Source organism: Chlorocebus sabaeus, chromosome 5 (assembly GCF_047675955.1).
Source record: "Chlorocebus sabaeus isolate Y175 chromosome 5, mChlSab1.0.hap1, whole genome shotgun sequence".
Taxonomy (NCBI): domain Eukaryota; kingdom Metazoa; phylum Chordata; class Mammalia; order Primates; family Cercopithecidae; genus Chlorocebus; species Chlorocebus sabaeus.
In genome coordinates this window covers 72048775-72067981 of record NC_132908.1, presented here as the reverse complement: position 1 = coordinate 72067981, position 19207 = coordinate 72048775, and the positions used below count along the sequence as shown (strand labels likewise).

Genomic DNA, 19207 nt, shown 5'->3' with positions numbered 1-19207 from the left:
GCGTTAGCCACTGCACCCGGCCCACTGTTTATATTAATATTTAAAGTTTTAATTGTGATGAAAGACCTTATTTCTTTCTTGTTAATCTAAGTTGTATTGATGTCTCTGCTCCTCCTGGTGGATAATTTATATGTAAATTATTTCTTCGTTGGTTTTCTCCTTCCTGCCTTCCGTCCACCATTCCATCTTTCACACAATTTTTTTTTTAACATGGGATCTGCCAGGGTGTAACACAGATATTTTCATGGGATCAGAAGTATACATTTTAAAGCAGTTTCATTTAGTTCAGAGTTTTCGGTTTTTGCCTTTATCCAGAATGAATCTGGATAAAAGTAAAAAATGTACTGTGTTTCGTTTCCTTTCCTTCCTTTCCTTCCCTTCCTTCCTTCCCTCCTTCCCTCCCTCCCTCCCTTCCTTCCTTCCTTCAGTCTCCCTCCCTCCCTTCCTTTCTTTCTTTTTTTTTTTTTTTTTGAGACAGAGTCTCTGTTTGTCACCCAAGCTGGAGTGCAGTGACACAGTCTCAGCTCGCTACAGCCTCAACCTTCAGGACTCAAGTCATTCTCCCACTTCAGCCTCCCGAGTGGGTTAGACTACAGGCATATACCACCACGCTTGGCTAATTTTTGTATTTTCTGTAGAGATGGGTTTCACCATTTTGCCTAGGCTGGTCTCGAACTTCTGGGCTGAAGTGATCCTTCTGCCTTCGCCTCCCAAAGTGCTGGGATTGCAGGTGTGAGCCACTGCACCCTGCCTGTGATACTGTGTTTTCAAAGTTTATATTAAATGCTTCATTAGTAGCCATTTTCAGTAATTTATCCTGTCAAGTTATAATTAAATTTAAGTTATATTTTAGTGAAAGAAAAAAGGAATTCTGGAAGCCCGAATTTCCTATACATGAATTTTTTTTTTTTTTTGAGACAGGGTCTTGCTCTGTCGTTCACGCTAGCCTCAACCAACCACAAGGCTCAATTGATTTCCCCCGACCTCAGCCTCCTGAGTAACTGGGGCTACATGTATATGCCACCCGTGCCCATCTAACTTTTAAAATTGTTTTGTAGTGATGTCGTCTCACTGTGTTGCCCAGGCTGCTCTTGAACTCCTGGGCTCAAGCGATCCTGCTGCCTTGGCCCCCCAAAGTGCTGGGATTACAAATGTGAGCCACCACACCCAGCCATGTGTGAATATTTTTTTAATAGAAAATACAATTCAAAACATTCTATGAAACATATTAATTTATAGAAACACTAGTTTTCTAGGCTTCTAACTTTCATTTTTACCCGTATAATTTATTTGCTACTGAAAAACATGTTAAATTACTTTCTTGCCTGGAACTACTAGGATTATTTTTTGATTTTTAGAGACAGGAGCTATCTCACTCTGTCACCCAGGTTGGAGTGTGGTTGTGCAATCATTGTTTACTGTAATCTTGAACTCACCGACTCAAGTGATCCTTCCATTTCAGCCTCCCACCACAGCCTTCTAAGTGAACATCACCACAACTAGCTAATTATTTTATTTCATTTATTTGTTTGCTTGTTTATCTATCTATCTATCTATCTATCTATCTATCTATCTATCTATCTATCTATCTGTCTGTCTGTCTATTTGAGACGGAGTCTCTGTTGTCCAAGCTGGAGTGCAGTGGCATGATCTCGGCTCACTACAACCTCTGCCTCCCAGGTTCAGATGATTCTCCTGCCTCAGTCTCTCGAGGAGTTGGGATTACAGGCATCTGCCACCACACCTGGCTAATTTTTGTATTTTTAATACAGATGGTCACCGTGTTGACCAGGTTGGTTTTGAAATCCTGACCTCAAGTGATGCTCCCCCCCTCAGCCTCCCAAAGTGCTGGGATTACAGGCGTGAGCTACTGCGCCCGGCTTATTTGTTTATTTTTGTTTATTTATTTATTTTTTATTTTATTTTATTTTATTTATTTATTTTTTTTTTTTTGAGATGGAGTCTTGCTGTCACCCAGGCTGGAGTACAGTGGTGTGATCTCGGCTCACCACAACCTACGCCTCCCGGGTTCAGGCTGTTCTCCTGCCTCAGCCTCGTGGGTAGCTGGGATTACAGGTGTGTACCACCACGCCCAGCTAATTTTTGTATTTTGAGTAAAAATGGGGTTTCACCATGTTGGCTAGGCTGATCTTGAACTCCTGACCTTGTGATTCACCCGCCTTGGCCTCCCAAAGTGCTGGAATTACAGGCGTGAGCCACTGCGTTTATTTATTTGTTTATTTTTCATATTTTATTTAATTTTTTTGAGACAGGGTCTCACTCTGTTGCCCAGGTTGGAGTGTAGTGGTACCATCATGGCCCACTACAGCCGTGATCTCCCAGGCTCAAGAGATCCTTTCACCTCAGCCTCCCTGATACCTGGTGCCAAGACTAGCTTGGTCGGGGAGACCCTAACCCAGTGGCAGTGGAGGAATTAAAGTCACACACACAGAAATACAGAGGTGTGAAGTGGGAAATCAGGGGTCTCACAGCCTTCAGAGCTTTACCCACATATTTATTAACAGCAAGCCAGTCATTAGCATTGTTTCTATAGATATTTGATTAACTAAAAGTATGCCTTATGGGAAACGAAGGGATGGGCCTAATTAAAGGAATAGGTTGGGCTAGTTAACTGTAGCAGGAGCATGTCCTTAAGGCACAGATCGCTCATGCTATTGTTTGTGACTTAAGAATGCCTTTAAGTGGTTTTCCGCCTTGGGCGGGCCAGGTGTTCCTTGCCCTCATTCTCGTAAATCCACAACCTTCCAGCTTGGGCGTTAGGGCCATTATCAACATGTTACAGTGCTGCAGAGATTTTGTTTATGGCCAGCTTTGGGGCCAGTTTATGGCCAGATTTCGGGGGACCTGCTCCCAACACCTGGGAATATAGGTATTGGCCACCATGCCTAGCTAATTTGTTTTTATTTTTTTGAGACGAGGTCTCTCTATGTTGCTTAGGCTCATCTTGAACTCCTGCGCTCAAGTGATCCTCCTGCCTTAGCCTCCCAAAGTGTTGGGATTACAGGCATGAGCCACTGCACCTGGCCTATTTTATTTTTTTGTAGAGATGGGGTCTTGCTGTGTTGCCCAAGGTGGTCTTGACCTCTTGTCCTCAAGTGATCCTCCTGCTTTAGCCTCCCAAAGTGCTGGCATTACAGGCGTGAGCCATCACGCCTGACTATCTGCATAAATTTTTTTTTCTTTTCTTTTTGTTTCTTTTTCTTTTTTTTTTTTTTTTTTTTTTGAGACAGGGTTTGGCTCTGTCACCCAGGCTGGAATACAGTGGTGCAGTCTTGGCTCACTGCAGCCCATGCCTCCTGGGCTCAGGCAATCCTCTCACCTCAGCCTCCTGAGTACCTAGCATTGTAGATGCATACCACCACGCCTGGCTCATTTGGTTTTTTTTGAGATGGAATCTAACTCTGTCACCCAGGCTGAAGTGCACTGGCACAATCTCAGTTCACTGCAACTTTACCTTCTGGGTTCAAGCGATTCTCCTGCCTCAGCCTCCTGAGTAGCTGGACTGCAGGCACGTACCACCATGCCTGGCTAAATTTTTTTTGTATTTTTAGTAGAGAAGAAGTTTCACCTTGTTGGTCAGGCTGGTCTGGAACTCCTGACCTCAAATGATCTGCCTGCCTCATTCTCCCAAAGTGCCAGGATTACAGGCATGAGCCACCATGCCAGCCTGTTGTGTTTTTTGTATAGCTGGGTTTACCCAGGCTGATCTCAAACTCCTGGGCTCAAGCCATCTGCCTGCCTCGGCCTCCCAAAGTGTTGGGATTACAGGCGTGAGCCACCATGCCTGGCACCTGTATAAATTTAAAAAATTACAATTGATTAACAATTGAAGTGATTGTAAAAATAAGTTATAAAAATAAATGCTTACATTTTATTACATTTTTAGGCTTTAGTTGACAAAATAATTCTAAAATATCACACACATTGTAATGTCCTACTGCATGTGATTGATAATTCATATCACATGTGACTCACCTTGCAAATGTGACATAACTGAATTTATACTCTGTTTAATGGAAGGGCCGACTGCTCGTGTCTTGAGTATTGTGACATTGTCAAATTGCTGTACAAGTTTCTAAATACTCCCAGTTTCTGTGCCCATCTCATCTTGGACCAATAACAGGTAGTTTTGCAGTCAAAACTTGAATAGCACTATATGCAAATGATTCCATTCAGTTTTTCCCCAGTTATCCCAATAATGTACTTTATAGCTGTATTTCTTGTGCAATCCAAGATCCAATCTAAAAGTCCAATGTGCTATCCGTTGCACTGTGGAGCCACCTCTAAGATCCAATCTAAGATGAAAACCATAATTGGTCTTTTGTTGTTGTTTTTGCATTTGGTGTTTTTAAACTCCTTGTACTTAGAACTGTTTTTCATGCTTTTTCTGTATTTCACAACGTTGGTTTTAAACTTTTTGTTTTTTGTTTTTTAAGAGTCCAGGCCATTTGTATTGCATAATGTCCCTCAATTTGGATTGCTGCATTGTTTATGATGAGCTTCAGATTAATTATGTTAGACAAAAATACTACATTGATGATGCTTCTCATCCATCAAGAGACTCAACATTGATGGGGATAAGTTAGGCCACCAGTATCTTAAGACAGTACCTTCCAGAATTCTTCATTGTAAGGCATCCTTTTCCTTGGTAATTAGTTGTTTTCATGATCCATAAATATTAATAATAATTATTATTTTGGCCGGGCGCGGTGGCTCACGCCTGTGGTCCCAGCACTTTGGGAGGCCGAGGCGGGCGGATCACAAGGTCGGGAGATGGAGACCATGGTGAAACCCCGTCTCTACTAAAAAATAGAAAGAAATTGGCCGGGCGCAGTGGCGGGCGCCTGTAGTTCCAGCTACTCGGGAGGCTGAGGCAGGAGAATGGCGTGAACCCGGGAGGCGGAGCTTGCAGTGAGCCGAGATTGCGCCACTGCACTCCAGCCTGGGCGACAGAGCGAGACTTTGTCTCAAAAAAAAAAAAAAAGAAAAATAATAATAATAATAATTATTATTATTATTATTTTGAGACAAAGTCTTACTCTGTTGCCCAGAGTGGAGTGCAGTGGTGCGATCTCGGCTCACTGCAACCTCCGCCTCCTGGGTTCAAGCGATTCTCCTGCCTCAGCCTCATGAGTAGCTGGGATTACAGACACCTGCCACCACGCCTGGCTAAATTTTGTATTTTTAGTAGAGACAGGGTTTCATCATGTTGGCCAGGCTGGTCTCGAACTCCTGACCTCAAATGATCCACCCACTTTGGCCCCCCAAAGTGCTGGGATTACAGACCTGAGCCACCACGCCTGGCCCCATAAATAATTATTGATGATATGAATTAGTAATGTATTTTACTGCCTGAAATCATTCCGGAAGCTATTGAGTTGTCCATCCAGTAGGGGACCAACAGAACACTGACAGTATAAACTTTTAATAGTTTGAAAGTCCTATAAACATAGTATAGAAAGTATATTAATGTACCATTAGGAATATAGGTTTAAAAGTTTTTTTGAAGTTAAGTCTTTTTTGGCTTGAATTATTTTCTGTGTGTTATGTAGACTATCTAAGAAATATTTATTTATAACTTCACCAGTGGCCCTCACACAGAGTGTACAAAAAGCTGGTGAATAACTGTTGCTGTAAGAAGTCATTAGACTGGGCGCAGAGGCACATGCCTGTAATCCCAGCACTTTGGGAGGCTGAGGAAGGAGGATTGCTTGAGTCCAGTAGTTGAAGACCAGCCTGGGCAACGTGGAGAAACTCCATTTGTACAAAAGTGGTGTGTGTCTATAGTCTCAGCTACTCGGGAGGCTGAAGTAGAAGGATCCCTTGAGACCAGGAGGCAGAGGTTGTTGTGTGCCAAGATCGTGCCACTGAACTCCAGCCTGGGTGACAGAGTGAGATGCTGTCTCAAAAAAAAGTCATAAATTTTCGGTCAAAATAATGTTGTGGACTTGTTAATAAATACTAAGATAGTTTTGTGCCATAAATTTCCTGTTTCGGGTTTGAAAACAAGTGGATGGTAATTTTAAATGTACTTGATGGGTATTCAGGGAGTCGGCTGTTTTCATAATTTGCCAGGAGAGGGCAGCACCATGTCTATAAAAAAACAAATGAGTATGGAAGCACGGTTTTTCATATAAATTACATTATATTTCAAAATGATGCATGCTTATTACTTTAAAATTCATACGTTACAGAGATATATAACATGAAAAGTGAAAGTTCTGTAACTCCCTTCCCCTAAAGAAAACAAAAACTGGCCGGGCGCGGTGGCTCACGCCTGTAATCCCAGCACTTTGGGAAGCCGAGGCGGGCGGATCACAAGGTCAGGAGATCGAGACCACAGTGAAACCCCGTCTCTACTAAAAATACAAAAATTAGCCGGGCGCAGTGGCGGGCGCCTGTAGTCCCAGCTACTCAGGAGGCTGAGGCAGGAGAATGGCGTGAACCTGGGAGGCGGAGCTTGCAGTGAGCTGAGATCCGGCCACTGCACTCCAGCCTGGGCGACAGCGCGAGACTGTCTCAAAAAAAAAACAAAACAAAAACCCTGTTAATAATGGGCATGTTGACAGGATTTTTTTTTTTTTACTTAAATTATTTACACTTAAATTTAGGCATTATAAGGAATTCTCATGAGGGGACTTACGAGATCTGAATTTTCATTGATAACCAGATACAAATTTGTTGTATGGATTTGAGCATACGTTTTAATTTCTTCATGTAATTATTTTTGTGTCTGTATCAAGTTAAGAACATTACTACATCTTTAAGAAATGTGAGAAGAGCTAGTGATGATGGGAAGGAATTTGTAGGTCTAAGTGTAAGGTAGTGTTAGCACAAAGTTAGTCTTGGGTTTTCTAACTGTATTTTAATGTTAAATTTTGGGCTTTGGTCTTTTCATTTTGTTTTTGTCCACACTTGAAAAATGTTTAGCTTATTAACCTAGGGGAATGGGGGAATATAGTATTTTGTATTCTGCCCTATCACATAACCAGCTGAGCCAGTTAGCTCAGACTTTCCTAAATGATTCACCTTTTGGAAAAAGCCAGTCATGGAAAGTTTCTTCCCAAATAAAGACTTTCAGGAAGTTCTGAGTAAGTGAAAATAAAGTTAAAATGGAATTTCTGCTGAGAACACTTGAATTAACTATTGCTAATAATAGGCCTTTCCTGTCAGGGTTCCCTCTTGTGCATTAGAGGTGGTCTATAATAATTTAAGTGTTCACAGTTATAAAGTAACTGTGAAGATATTTTGATGGTTGAATCCCTTATTGCTTGTTAAAAGTGTAGTTGTTCTAGGCATATTGTCAATGAAGAGTAATCTGCTAGTATTACTTGGTGTCAATTACTGAAGTTCCTGAGATAAATATACCAGTGTTTCCTAGTGAATATAGATGGGACTTTGGCACTAAGAAATTATGAGAGAACTCCCACAGTTTATACTTTTTCCATGCTGTTTTTATGCCACTTACTATATATCATGTATTACCATGACCTGCTTTCATGGTTGACTGTTCTGCTGAACTGTGAGCTCCTTAAAAACAAAGGTTATGCCGTATTTTTTTATATGTTCAACATCTAACAGTGCTTGGAGCTAGGTCACTTTTCAGAAAATGTTGACCTGATTGTCTTAGGTGACTCTTTCCAGGTTTGTCATTTCTATAAAGGTAGTAAAAAACAAAACCAAACATGAATTACATAGAGGCTACTTTTCCTTAAGCTATCACTTAGGTCATTTGATTTTATCTTCTCTATCACCGACATTCTAAAACTTCACAGTGATTTGCCTTGATGTGAATCTTTTTATTTTTTATTTTTTTGAGACAAAGTCGCACCCTGTCACACCCAGACTGGAGTGCAATGGCACGATCTCAGCTTACTGCAACCTCTGCCTTCCGGGTTCAAACACATCTCCTGGCTTAGCCTCCCGAGAACCTGGGATTACAGGTGCCTTCCACCACGCCCAGCTAATTTTTGTTTGTTTGTTTATTTTTGAGACGGAATGTTGCTCTATTGCCCAGGCTGGAGTGCAGTGGCATGATCTCGGCTCACTGTAAGCTCCACCTCCCGGGTTCACGCCATTCTCCTGCCTCACCCTCCCCAGTAGCTGGGACTATAGGCACCCGCCACCACGCCTGGCTAATATTTTATATTTTTAGTAGAGACAAGGTTTCACCGTGTTAGCCAGGATGGTCTCGATCTCCTGACCTCGTGATCCACCTGCCTTGGTCTCCCAAAGTGCTGAGATTACAAGCGTGAGCCACCATGCCCAGCCAATTTTTGTATGTTTTAATAGAGACAGGATTTCACCATGTTGCCACGCTGGTCTGGAACTCCTGACCTCATGATCTGCCCACCTTGGCCTCCCAAAGTGTTGGGATTACAGGTGTGAGCCACCACGTCCAGCCGGATGCTTTTAAATTGGCTGCATCCATTGTTCTATGGCTCTTTTTATGGAAGCTCATCCTTCACTTCTAGGACGTTTTCTTTTATTGTTTTTAACTTCCCCGTATTTTCTGTTTTTGTGAAATTCATATTAGTAGAATTGATATGACAGGCCAGGGCAGGCTAGGCTGAGGTAACAAACTCAGCAACTCAGTATCATAATACAGTACATTATTTCTTACTGGTGTAAAGTCCAGTGTGAGGTGGGTAGCACTCTATCTTGTAACTCAATTGTATAGAACACCTAGGCTTCAGGGTTGCTCTGGCAAAGGAAGCATGAATACATAGATTTTCATGTAGTTCCTCTGTTTTCAGAATGGACTTCAGCCATGCCTTTTGAGTCTGGAACTTCTGTGGTTTTCATTTCTCCAGAGTAATGGGTTCTGCTGAATTGGGGATGGGGTAGAGCAGTAGCCTATGGTATGAGGTGCTGCTGAAGGAGATCTGGGACCTAGTTGCTCCTGATGGAGAATTCGAACTGGTTTTAGCCCTATTCCTTTCCTCTACCTCGAAAGGTTCCTGGTATCTCAATTTAATGAGCCTTTCTAGGGTACAGTAGTACACATTGGCTTGCCTGTTTTTGGCCATTCCACATGGCTATAGGCTTAGGAGATCAGAGAAAACAAAAACCAAATCTAGTTATTACTTGTCTACTTGCTTTCTACTGTCTTTTTTTTGTTGTTGAAACAGGGTCTCACTCTGTTGCCCAGGCTATATATAGTACCACGATAATAGCCAACTGTAACCTTGAACTCCTGGCTTCAAGCGATCTTCTTGCCTCAGCCTCCCAGGCAGCTGGGACTACAGGTGCACACCATGATGCCTGGCTAATTTTTTTTTTTTTTTTTTTGAGATGAAGTTTTGCTCTTGTTGCCCAGGCTGGAGTGCAGTGGCACAATCTCGGCTCACTGCAACCTCCGCCTCCTGGGTTCAAGCAATTCTCCTGCCTCAGCCTCCCAAGCGGCTGGGATTATAGGCATGTGCCACCATGGTGGCCTGGATAATTTTGTATTTTTAGTGGAGACAGGGTTTCTCCATGTTGATCAGGCTGATCTCGAACTCCTGACCTCAGGTGATCCGCCCACCTCAGCTTCCCAAAGTGCTGGGATTACAAGCGTGAGCCACCGCGCCCGGCCGATTTTTTAAAAATTTTCGTAGAGACAAGGTCTTGCCGTGTTGCCCAGGGCTCATGTAATCCTCCCGCCCTTGGCCTCCCAAAGTGCTGGAATTACAGGCCCGAGCTACTGCACCTGGCTGCTTTCTACTGTCAGAAAATTTGGGATGGGTATGGTGGCTCACGCCTGTAATCCCAGCACTGGGAGGCCAAGGCAGGAGGACCGCTTGAGCCCAGGAGTTTGAATCCAGCCCAGGCAACATGGTGAGACCCTGTCTTTAAAACATAAAGAAGAAAATTCTATTGGCATCCCTTTTCTATTACATTTCTTCTCATTATCCTTGTGTAATTTCATCTTTTTAAACTTACCACTATTTAGTAGGGTTTTGGCAGGATTGGAATAAAGCATGTGTTCAGATTACTATATGTAAGTGGCAGCTTCTGCTTGTTCTTCATTAGCTGGTCTGCCCCAGATTTTACCCAGAGCAAGGAAATTTAAAGGTACCCTTTCTAGTTTAGTACTCTGGAACACTGCATTAAGCCTGAGATTTGGATGTGGGTTTATTTTGTAATTTTTAAAACAGTGTAAGAAAGCACCTCAAAATTTAGTGACTTTAAAAAATAATTGTTTTATTTTAATTTCTCTTGATTCCAGGGGTAGCTGGACTCAGCTAGGCTGTTCTTACTCAGGGTCTCTTGTACAGTTGTAATCAGATAGTGGCTAAGTATGGAACCACTTCACAAGTTTCCTTACTCCCATGTCTGATGCCAGAGCTAGGAAGGCTCAAACACCTGGGGGTTGGCACAGGCTTCTCAGACGTCTTGTCTCTGTGTGATCTTCCTATATGATCTCTCCAACATAGTGGCTGCAGAGTAGCCAGACTTGTTTTGTGGTAGCTTGGAGTTTCAAAGGTACATTCTTGAGAAAGACGGAGACAGGGACAGACAGACAGAGAGAGCGTGCCAGGTGGAAACTGTATCATCTTTTATTCGCTAGCCTCAGAAGTCATGTCGTGCACTTCCACAGAACTCTTTGAGTTGAGACAGCCACGAAAGCCCATTCACTCTCAAGGGGTGATGACACAGACTCACCCTCTAACTGGGATAGTATCAGATTTCTGGAAGAGCATGTGGGGATGGGAAATTTGTGGCAACCATCTTTGAAATATACTATCTGCTATAGGGTTCTCTCTAGCATTGCTGCTTAATCTCAGGATAGCCTTGAATAAGTAACCTAACCTTATATTTCAGTTTTCTTACTCACAAAATGTAAATGTGTCAGTCAGCTCTTGCTACACTAGTGCTGTGTGGCACACCATTCCAAAACTCAGTGATATACAATGATAAGCATTTACTTGTTGCCTGTGTTCCTCTAAGTATCTGAGATTGAGTGATTTAGACTCGGCTCAGCTCAGCTCCAAGCTGCTTGTTTGTTGGATTCAGGTCTGCAGCATGTCTTTCTGCCATTCTGGACCAGCAGCCAGTTGAGGTGTATTCTCCTTATGACTCAAGGGGCAGGAGAAACAGCACAAACATGTTTAAACTTCTCTTCCTCTCAGATCAGCTCATACTTCATTTGCCTTTGAAGCAAGTCATGTATCCAAGCTCAGCATCAGTGGAGTAGGGAAGTATTTGTTTTGTTTTGGTTTGGTTTTGCCCTTTTATTTTTATTTATTTATTTATTTATTTGAGATGTAGTGTCTCTCTGTCGCCTGGGTTGGAGTGCAGTGGTGGGATCTCGGCTCACTGCAACCTCTGCCTCCCGGGTTCATGTGGTTCTCCTGCCTCAGCCTCCCGAGTAGCTGGGATTACAGGCACCTGCCACTATGCCCGGCTAATTTTTTGTACTTTTTTTAGTAAAGACAGGGTTTCACCATGTTGGCCAGGCTGGTCTTGAACTCCTGACCTCATGATCTGCCCGCCTTGACCTCCCAAAGTGCTGGGATTACAGGCGTGAGCCACTGCGCCCGGCCTGTTTTTTTCTTTATCAGACGAAGTCTTGCTGTGTTGTCCAGGCTGGAGTGCAGTGATGCTGTCTCAGCTCACTGCAACCTCTGCCTCCCAGGTTCAAGCGATTCAGCTTCCTAAGTAACTGGGATTACAGGCACGCACCACCACACCCAGTTAATTTTTGTATTTTTAGTAGAGATAGGGTTTCATCATGTTGGCCAGGCTGGTCTTGAAGTCCTGACCTCAAACGATCTGCCCTCTTCGGCCTCCCAAAGTGCCAGAATTACAGTCGTGAGCCACCGTGCCTGGCCCTGGGCTTACTATTATAGCACATCCCATAAGTGCTGGTATTACAGGCATGAGCCACTGTACCTGACCTGGTTTTAAAACAAAAAAAAAGCCGGGCACGGTGGCTCACGCCTGTAATCCCAGCACTTTGGGAGGCCTAGGCGGGTGGATCACGAGGTCAGAAGATCAAGACCATCCTGGCTAACACAGTGAAACCCCGTCTCTACTAAAAATACAAAAAAATTAGCCGGGCGTGGTGGCAGGCACATGTAATCCCAGCTACTCAGGAGGCTGAGGCAGAAGAATGGTGTGAACCCAGGAGGTGGAGGTTGCAGTGAGCCTAGATTGCATTACTGCATTCCAGCCTAGGAGACAGAGCAAGACTCCGTATCAAACAAACAAAACAAGAAAAAACTTATCAGAGGGCTAAAAAAGAGGCCACCACTACTGGCCATAATAGACTGCATTTAAACAAAATTCCTCAGGTGTTTTTGTTAACCTGGAAAGCCTAGGCAGGGTTTAAACATTTCTCCTTCTCTCTTTATCTGAATTCTCAGGTACCATAAATACACTTTATTTGAGCCGTTAGGACTCAGTTTTAGTGAAGATAATTTTTTCAGATTTGAAATTAGACAAAATTCTCAGTCATGTTGCTTTCGTCCATTCTCAAATTATTGCTACTTTAACCAATTTTAAGGGATTTTGTTTCATCTTTGGGTTGTTTTGGATATAAAACAGGAGCCTTCTCTATTTATTTATTTATTTTTGAGACAGAGTCTCGCTCTGTTGCCCAGGCTGGAGTGCAGTATCGTGGTCTCAGCTCACTGCAACCTCCACCTCCTGGATTCAAGCAATTCTCCTGCCTCAGCCTCCCGAGTAGCTGGGATTACAGGCGCCCGCCACCACGCCCAGTTAATTTTTTGTATTTTTAGTAGAGACAGGGTTTCACCATGTTGGCCAGGCTAATCTTGAATTCCTGACCTCATGTTCCGCCTGCCTTGGCCTCCCAAAGTGCTGGGATTACAGGCATCAGCCACCGCGCCTGGTGGCCTCTTTTTTTTTTTTTTCAAACTCTTATTTTTCTCCTTGAAATAGTGCCAGCCTAGGCATTATTTCCCAGTTCTATCACCCATATTCCCAATATTCCATCTCCCCATCTCAGCTTTCACTGGGCCTTTAAGTCTGAGTGCTAATCTGCGTGTGGGGTGCAGTGTGAGGGCGTTTTTCAGCCTTCACGTCAGTAACCCAGTATGGAGATTTAGTATTGACTGCTGCAGTGTATTTCATGCTGAGAAGTCATGGAGGGGAGATAGACTATATTTAAACAACATTCCTCAGGTGTTTTTGTTAACCTGGAAAGCCTAGGCAGAGATTAGACATTTCTCATTCTCTCTTTATCTGAATTCTCAGGTACCATAAATACCTTTATTTGATCCTTTAGGACTCAGTTTTAATGAAGATAATTGTTTCAGATTTGAAATTAGACAAAATTCTCAGTCATGTTACTTTCGTCCATTCCCAAATTATTGCTAATTTAGGCAGTTTTAAGGGATTTTGTTTCATCTTTGGGTTGTTTTAGGGAGATACAATTATATATAAATCGTATATATATCGTTGTTTCATTTGTTAATTTTAGTGAGGGAAAGTGTCTTTTTTTTTTGAGATGGCGCCTTGCTCTGTCGCCCAGGCTGGAGTGCAATGGCGTGATCTCGGCTAGCTGCTACTTGGGAGGCTGAGGCAGGAGAATTGCTTGAACCCAGGAGGCAGAGGTTGGGAGCCAAGCATGGTTCACACTTGCAGTCCCGACTATTTTGGAGATTGAGGAGGAAAGAATGCTTGAGGCCAGAAGTTTGAAGTTGCAGTGTGCTGTGATCACTCCTGTGAATCACCACTGCACTCCAGCCTGGGCAACATAGTGAGCGAGACCTTGTCTCTAAAAATGAAAGAAATGAACATTGGTACAGTGCCATTACCTAAATGATAGACTTCAGATTTTGACAGTTTTTCCACTAATAATCATTTGTGTTCCAGGACCCAAACCCATTTTCCACCTTTAGTTAATTGTCATGTCTCCTTGGTGTCCTCCCGTCCCATGACAGTTTCTCAGCCTATATTTTTCATGATATTGCCTTTGGAAAGTGCTGGTCAGGTATTTTGTAGAATGTCTCTTCATTTGGGTTTGCTTCGTGATTTCTCATCAGAATGAGGTTATGGATGTTGAAGAGACCCCCAGAGAGGGGACTTGCCCTTCTTATCTCATATATCAATGTATTACTGATGTATTACTGATGTTACCTTTAATGATTTGGTCAAGGTGGAGTTTGTCAGATGTCTCCACTGTAAAGTTTTCCCTTTAAATTTATGGTTTTATATTGCTTTGTTCTTCCTTTTTTTTGTTTTTTTTGTTTTTTTTTTTTTTGAGACGGAGTGTCACTCTGTTGCCAGGGCTGGAGTGCAGTGGCACAATCTTGGCTTACTGCAACCTCCGCATCCTGGGTTCAAGTGATTCTCCTGCCTCAGCCTCCTGAGTAACTGGGATTACAGGCTCCCACCACCACACCCAGCTAATTTTTATATTTTTAGTAGAGACGGGGTTTCACCATGTTGGCCAGAATGGTCTCAATCTCTTGACCTCATGATCCGCCTGCCTCGGCCTTGCAAAGTGCTGGGATTACAGGCGTGAGCCACCGTACCCAGCCGGGAAAATCCATAATTTATTGAAAGCCCAGTGGATCTTTTTCTAGTTGTCTTTATTTCTTTTTCTAGCTTGTTTCTTTGTCTTTATTCTTCTTGTAAGCTTGATGTCTTTTTCCTTGGCACAGGGTGACTAAGGAAGTGGATGCTACATCTAAAGAGGCCAAATCCTTCTTCAAGCAGAATGAGAAAGAAAAACCACCAGCTAATGTCCCTTCAGCTCTGCCGTCACTCCCTGCTGGGTCAGGGTGAGTATTTGAGTCTCAGTCCCTGATGTACTTGGCATGTTGGAGAAGCTTTCAGTGCAAATACCTGCTTTCACTACAGATCAAACTCCTTGCCTGAGAGAGAGAGAATTATGATGCTGCTTTGCCTTTGCTGCAATGTTTACCAGAATGGAAGATGCAAAGGAAAATTAGCCATAACTTTCTCAGGAGGATTGCTTGAGCCCAGGAGTTTGTGACTAGCCTGGCTACATTAAGACCCTGTCTCTTAGAAAAAAAATTAGCTGGGCATGGTGGCTTGCACCTGTGTCCCAGCTACTGTGGAGGCTGAAGCAGGAAGATCACTTGAGCCCAGAAGGTTGAGGCTGCAGTGAGCCGTGATTGTGCCACTGCACTGCAGCCTGGGTGACAGAGAGAGATCCTGTCTCTTAAAAAGAAAAAAAAGAAGGGAGAAAATTAGCTGTAGCTTTCTTATTTGTTGCCAGCCTTAAAGAAGTCCTGGTTTATAGGATTGAACACAAAGCTGAACATGTAAATTTTACATTTAAAAATAATGCTTTTCAAATGAAAATATCAGCCGCCTTTGGAACTTTTCATGAAGATTTGGGTTGAACACTCACTCCCATCCTCTGTGATTTCAGAGGAACATAAAAAGATCAAAGATGATTTACAAATAATTTTCTTAACGCATTGTCAGGAACTTAATAGTTTTTCTCCTTTCATATTTTTCATATTACTTGAGTTATTTTTAGCTGAAGGCTAGAATTATTTCTTTTTGGAAGAAGTAAAAATTATTTTCTTAACCTAAATGTGAGAAGTAAAGTATTACACTAAATCAGAGAGGCTTTAAGACTTACCACAGGGAAGTGAACATAGACCCACACTATGGATAGCCCTGACTACCCATCTGACTCCTGTAGGGAGTTCTGCAGTCTCCTACACTGGCTTCTGTGGCCCTTCAGTCAGATATTGTCCCCTCTTCCTTCCCTCCTTGAACATACCTGTCATTGCTATGAGCAGTAAAGTTTTGTTTCACTTTTTTTTTTTTTTTTTTTTTTTAAATGAGATGGAGTCTTGCTCTGTCGCCCAGGCTGGAGTGCAGTGGTGCAATCTTGGCTTACTGCAAGCTTTGCCTCCTGGGTTCATGCCATTCTTCTGCCTCAGCCTCCCGAGTGTGGTGCCAGGCCCCCACACCTGGCTTATTTTCAGTAGAGATTAGGTTTCACCATGTTAGCCAGGATGGTCTTGATCTCCTGACCTTGTGATCTGCCCACCTTGGCCTCCCAAAGTGCTGGGATTACAGGCGTGAGCCACCGTGCCCAGCCCCACATTTTTAAAAAGAGTTGATTTTCCTATTGGAGCGTGAGCTTTTTTACGGTGGGCCTTCCCCATCTTTGCAACCCTGGCTCTAAACAACAGAGTTATACTAGTGTACTCTCTTAGGTTGCATATACCCAGAAATACACCCTGAGATAAAGGTTTAAGTGCATGTCGTTTATATGAGAGGTGATTCCAGGAAGCCCCAGTGGAGAGGTACAAGAGAGGAAAGAAGCCAGTAAATGTTGAGTTATCAAGCAGGTGACTGCTAGTTGTGGCTGGCACTCATTCCTGCTGGGAAACTTAGAGATTGGAAAGAACACAGTGAGGGCTGAGGAGGGTGGAATGTTTAACCTCCACTGCCCATCGGACATTGGCTCAGAGCTGCAGAGCTGCTTCCGCACATTCCTTGCCCTATGTCCTCAGGCTGGGAGCTGCAGGTGCTTGCAGTAAGATGCTGCTCTCCGCATGTACCATGGCACTGAATGCCAGGACATGTGGATGGGGCTAGTTCCTCAACTGTTACATCTTTATCTGCTTCATACTCGAGATATTTCTCTCCCACTGAGCAGAAGTCATGTAGTAGTTACACAGAAGCCTAAGGAGGAAGAGGATTTGATTGCTTGCTACCACAATAGAAATGACATAAAATCAGATGAAGGCAGCTGTAGAACAGAATTCTACAGACCTGCCCTGTTAATACTCTAGGCAAGTACTTTGTACGCTGTGGTTTGGAATCATCAATTAAGAGAAAATATCAGAGCACATCACATGTGGTAAGAGTAAATACTGTTTTCCAGCCTGGCCAACATGGTGAAACCCCATGCCTACTCAAAATACAAAAATTAGCTGGGCGTTGGTGGCACTTGCCCATAATCCCAGCTACCTGGGAGGCCGAGGCAGCAGAATCGCTTGAACCCAGGAGGCAGAGGTTGAAGTGAGCTGAGATTGCACCACCGCACGCCCGCCTGGGCGACGGAGACCTTATCTCAAAAGAAAAATAAATAAATAAATAAATAAATACTGTTTTATAGAACTTTTATTTCAGTTACTGATATGCTTATGTTTGGCAACAAGCTGTATTTATTTTTTATTTTTTTGAATTGGAATCTTGCACCGTCGCCTGGACTGGAGTACAATGGTGTGATCTTGGCTCACTGCAACCTCTGCCTCCCGGGTTCAGGTGATTCTCCTGCCTCAGCCTTCCGCCGAGTAGCTGGGATTACAGGCGCGCGCCGCCATGCCTGGCTAATTTTGTGTATTTTTAGTAGAGATGGGGTTTCACTATGTTGACCAGGCTGGTCTCGAACCCCTGACTTCGTGATCCATTCCCGCCCCCCCGACCTCCCAAAGTGCTGGCATTACAGGCCTGAGCCACTGCGCCCATCCAGCAAGCTGTATTTTTAATAAAGATTCGGATTTTTAAAATTTGAAGCTGTAGGCTGAAACATGTTTTTAGCTTTATATTTATTGTATTGTTTGAAGGGAGTTCTCTTCAGACCAGTACCTTTATTTATTTACTTTTTTTTTTGAGGCAGAGTCTTACTCTGTTGTCCAGGCTGGAGTGCAGTGGCGGGATCTCTGCTCACTGCAACCTTCGCCTCCTGGGTTCAAGCAGTTTCCTGCCTCAGCCTCCCGAGTAGCTGGGATTGCAGGCGCCCACCACCATGCCCGGCTAATTTTTGTAATTTTAGTAGAGACGGGGTTTCACCATGTTGGCCAGGCTGGTCTTGAACTCCTGACCTCCGCCACCTGCTTCGGCCTCCCAAACTGCTGGCATTACGGGTGTGAGCCATCACGACTGGCCGCCCAGACCAGTAGCTTTCAAACTTTCTTGACTGCCACCCATCATAAGGAATACATTTTACATTATGCCTTGTACACCTATAAAAATAGGTATGTGAAAAGGTGAGACAAAAATTTGGTGAAATATTTATGCTTACTATGTATAATATGCTCTGATTTTCTGTTTTACATTATTGCGTATAGAAGTGTCATTTAAAAAACTGTTAGGACCTGCTGAATTGATTTCACAATCAACTACAATCTGAATTTGACAAATACTGCTCTAGACTGTGTATGGAATTAGCCTTCAGCAGGTGATTAAGAGTTGCCAGGTTTGTATGTGGTATTATTAAGGTGTTTCTTGCACTTATTAGAAGTATTACTATGAACGTTACCTCTGGATATAACCACCAGATGGAAATAAAGGCAAAGAAGCTCTTCTTAGGTTTCTGGTTAGTTTTAGCTAACACAGTTTTTACTTCTAGTTTCCTTGGATATTTCTTCTTAAAATGATCCCTGTTGATGCTTAGAGATTCTACTTGGAAACTATATGTTTCAGAAAATACTCTGCTACTATAATTATAAAAATAACTAGAGAATGGAGAAATGGCAGCTTAAAATCAGCTTATTTAAGTCACTCATGTAGAAATCTCACTGCTTGTCATATCTGTGCCTGTCTGCCTTAGAGCTAATAGCCTTTTTAGAATAAGAAATCTGCTGAGATGATATCTGTATTAGGGAGATCCAGCAGGAAACAGATGGCATTCTCAAATACAATACTTTGAGGAGAGTTTAATAACTCACAAAGTGGTGGAAAACCATGGGGATACAAATATTGGTGTGGCCTCCCTGGGGCTGGTAATAATGAGACTCTATTACTACCCCTAGGCCTGAAAGGGCAAGAATGGGAGCAGTTAAATGGCAGGGGAAGACAGGGTTAGGTAGAATGGACCTCCTGACAGGAGCTGAGACCTTCTGTTAAGTAATGGACTTCCCCCAGAGGGAAGCCAAGGGAATAAATACCCAGATCTGTTTCTTCTCTCTCTGCAGCCTCTCAGGGAGCTCCATTGCCCTCTGAGACTTACTAAAGAATATTCCGACACTTGTTGAAACTGTGAGAACACTTTATCCAAAACTATTGCAATGGGTGTCAAGACTATCTCTAGGGTAGAGAGAGAGGGCTCAACTCTGAATACAGCAAAAACAGCTGGGGATTTTTAGCAGAATCGGGAGGCAGGTGGTCAGTGGATGGAAAATTACTAAGAGGAGACATCAAGGATAGGGATATTCTTGCTCAAGGCAGTCTAGTGTGATCAGATATCAAGGGTAGGGGATTCTCTCTAAACTGACTTAGCGCAGAATTATTTCTAAAA

General features: G+C 43.1%; 1 protein-coding gene across 3 annotated transcripts in view; it reads left to right on the top strand.

Moving 5' to 3' along the window:
- The window catches only part of CFDP1 (craniofacial development protein 1), a 142060-nt gene that overhangs the window by 26240 nt on the left and 96613 nt on the right, over positions 1–19207 (top strand). For all 3 annotated transcript variants that reach the window (XM_007994088.3, XM_007994089.3, XM_038008259.2), the window contains exon 5: positions 14637–14756. In XM_007994088.3, coding sequence (XP_007992279.1) covers positions 14637–14756 — 120 coding nt within the window. The remainder of the gene's footprint in view (positions 1–14636; positions 14757–19207) is intronic.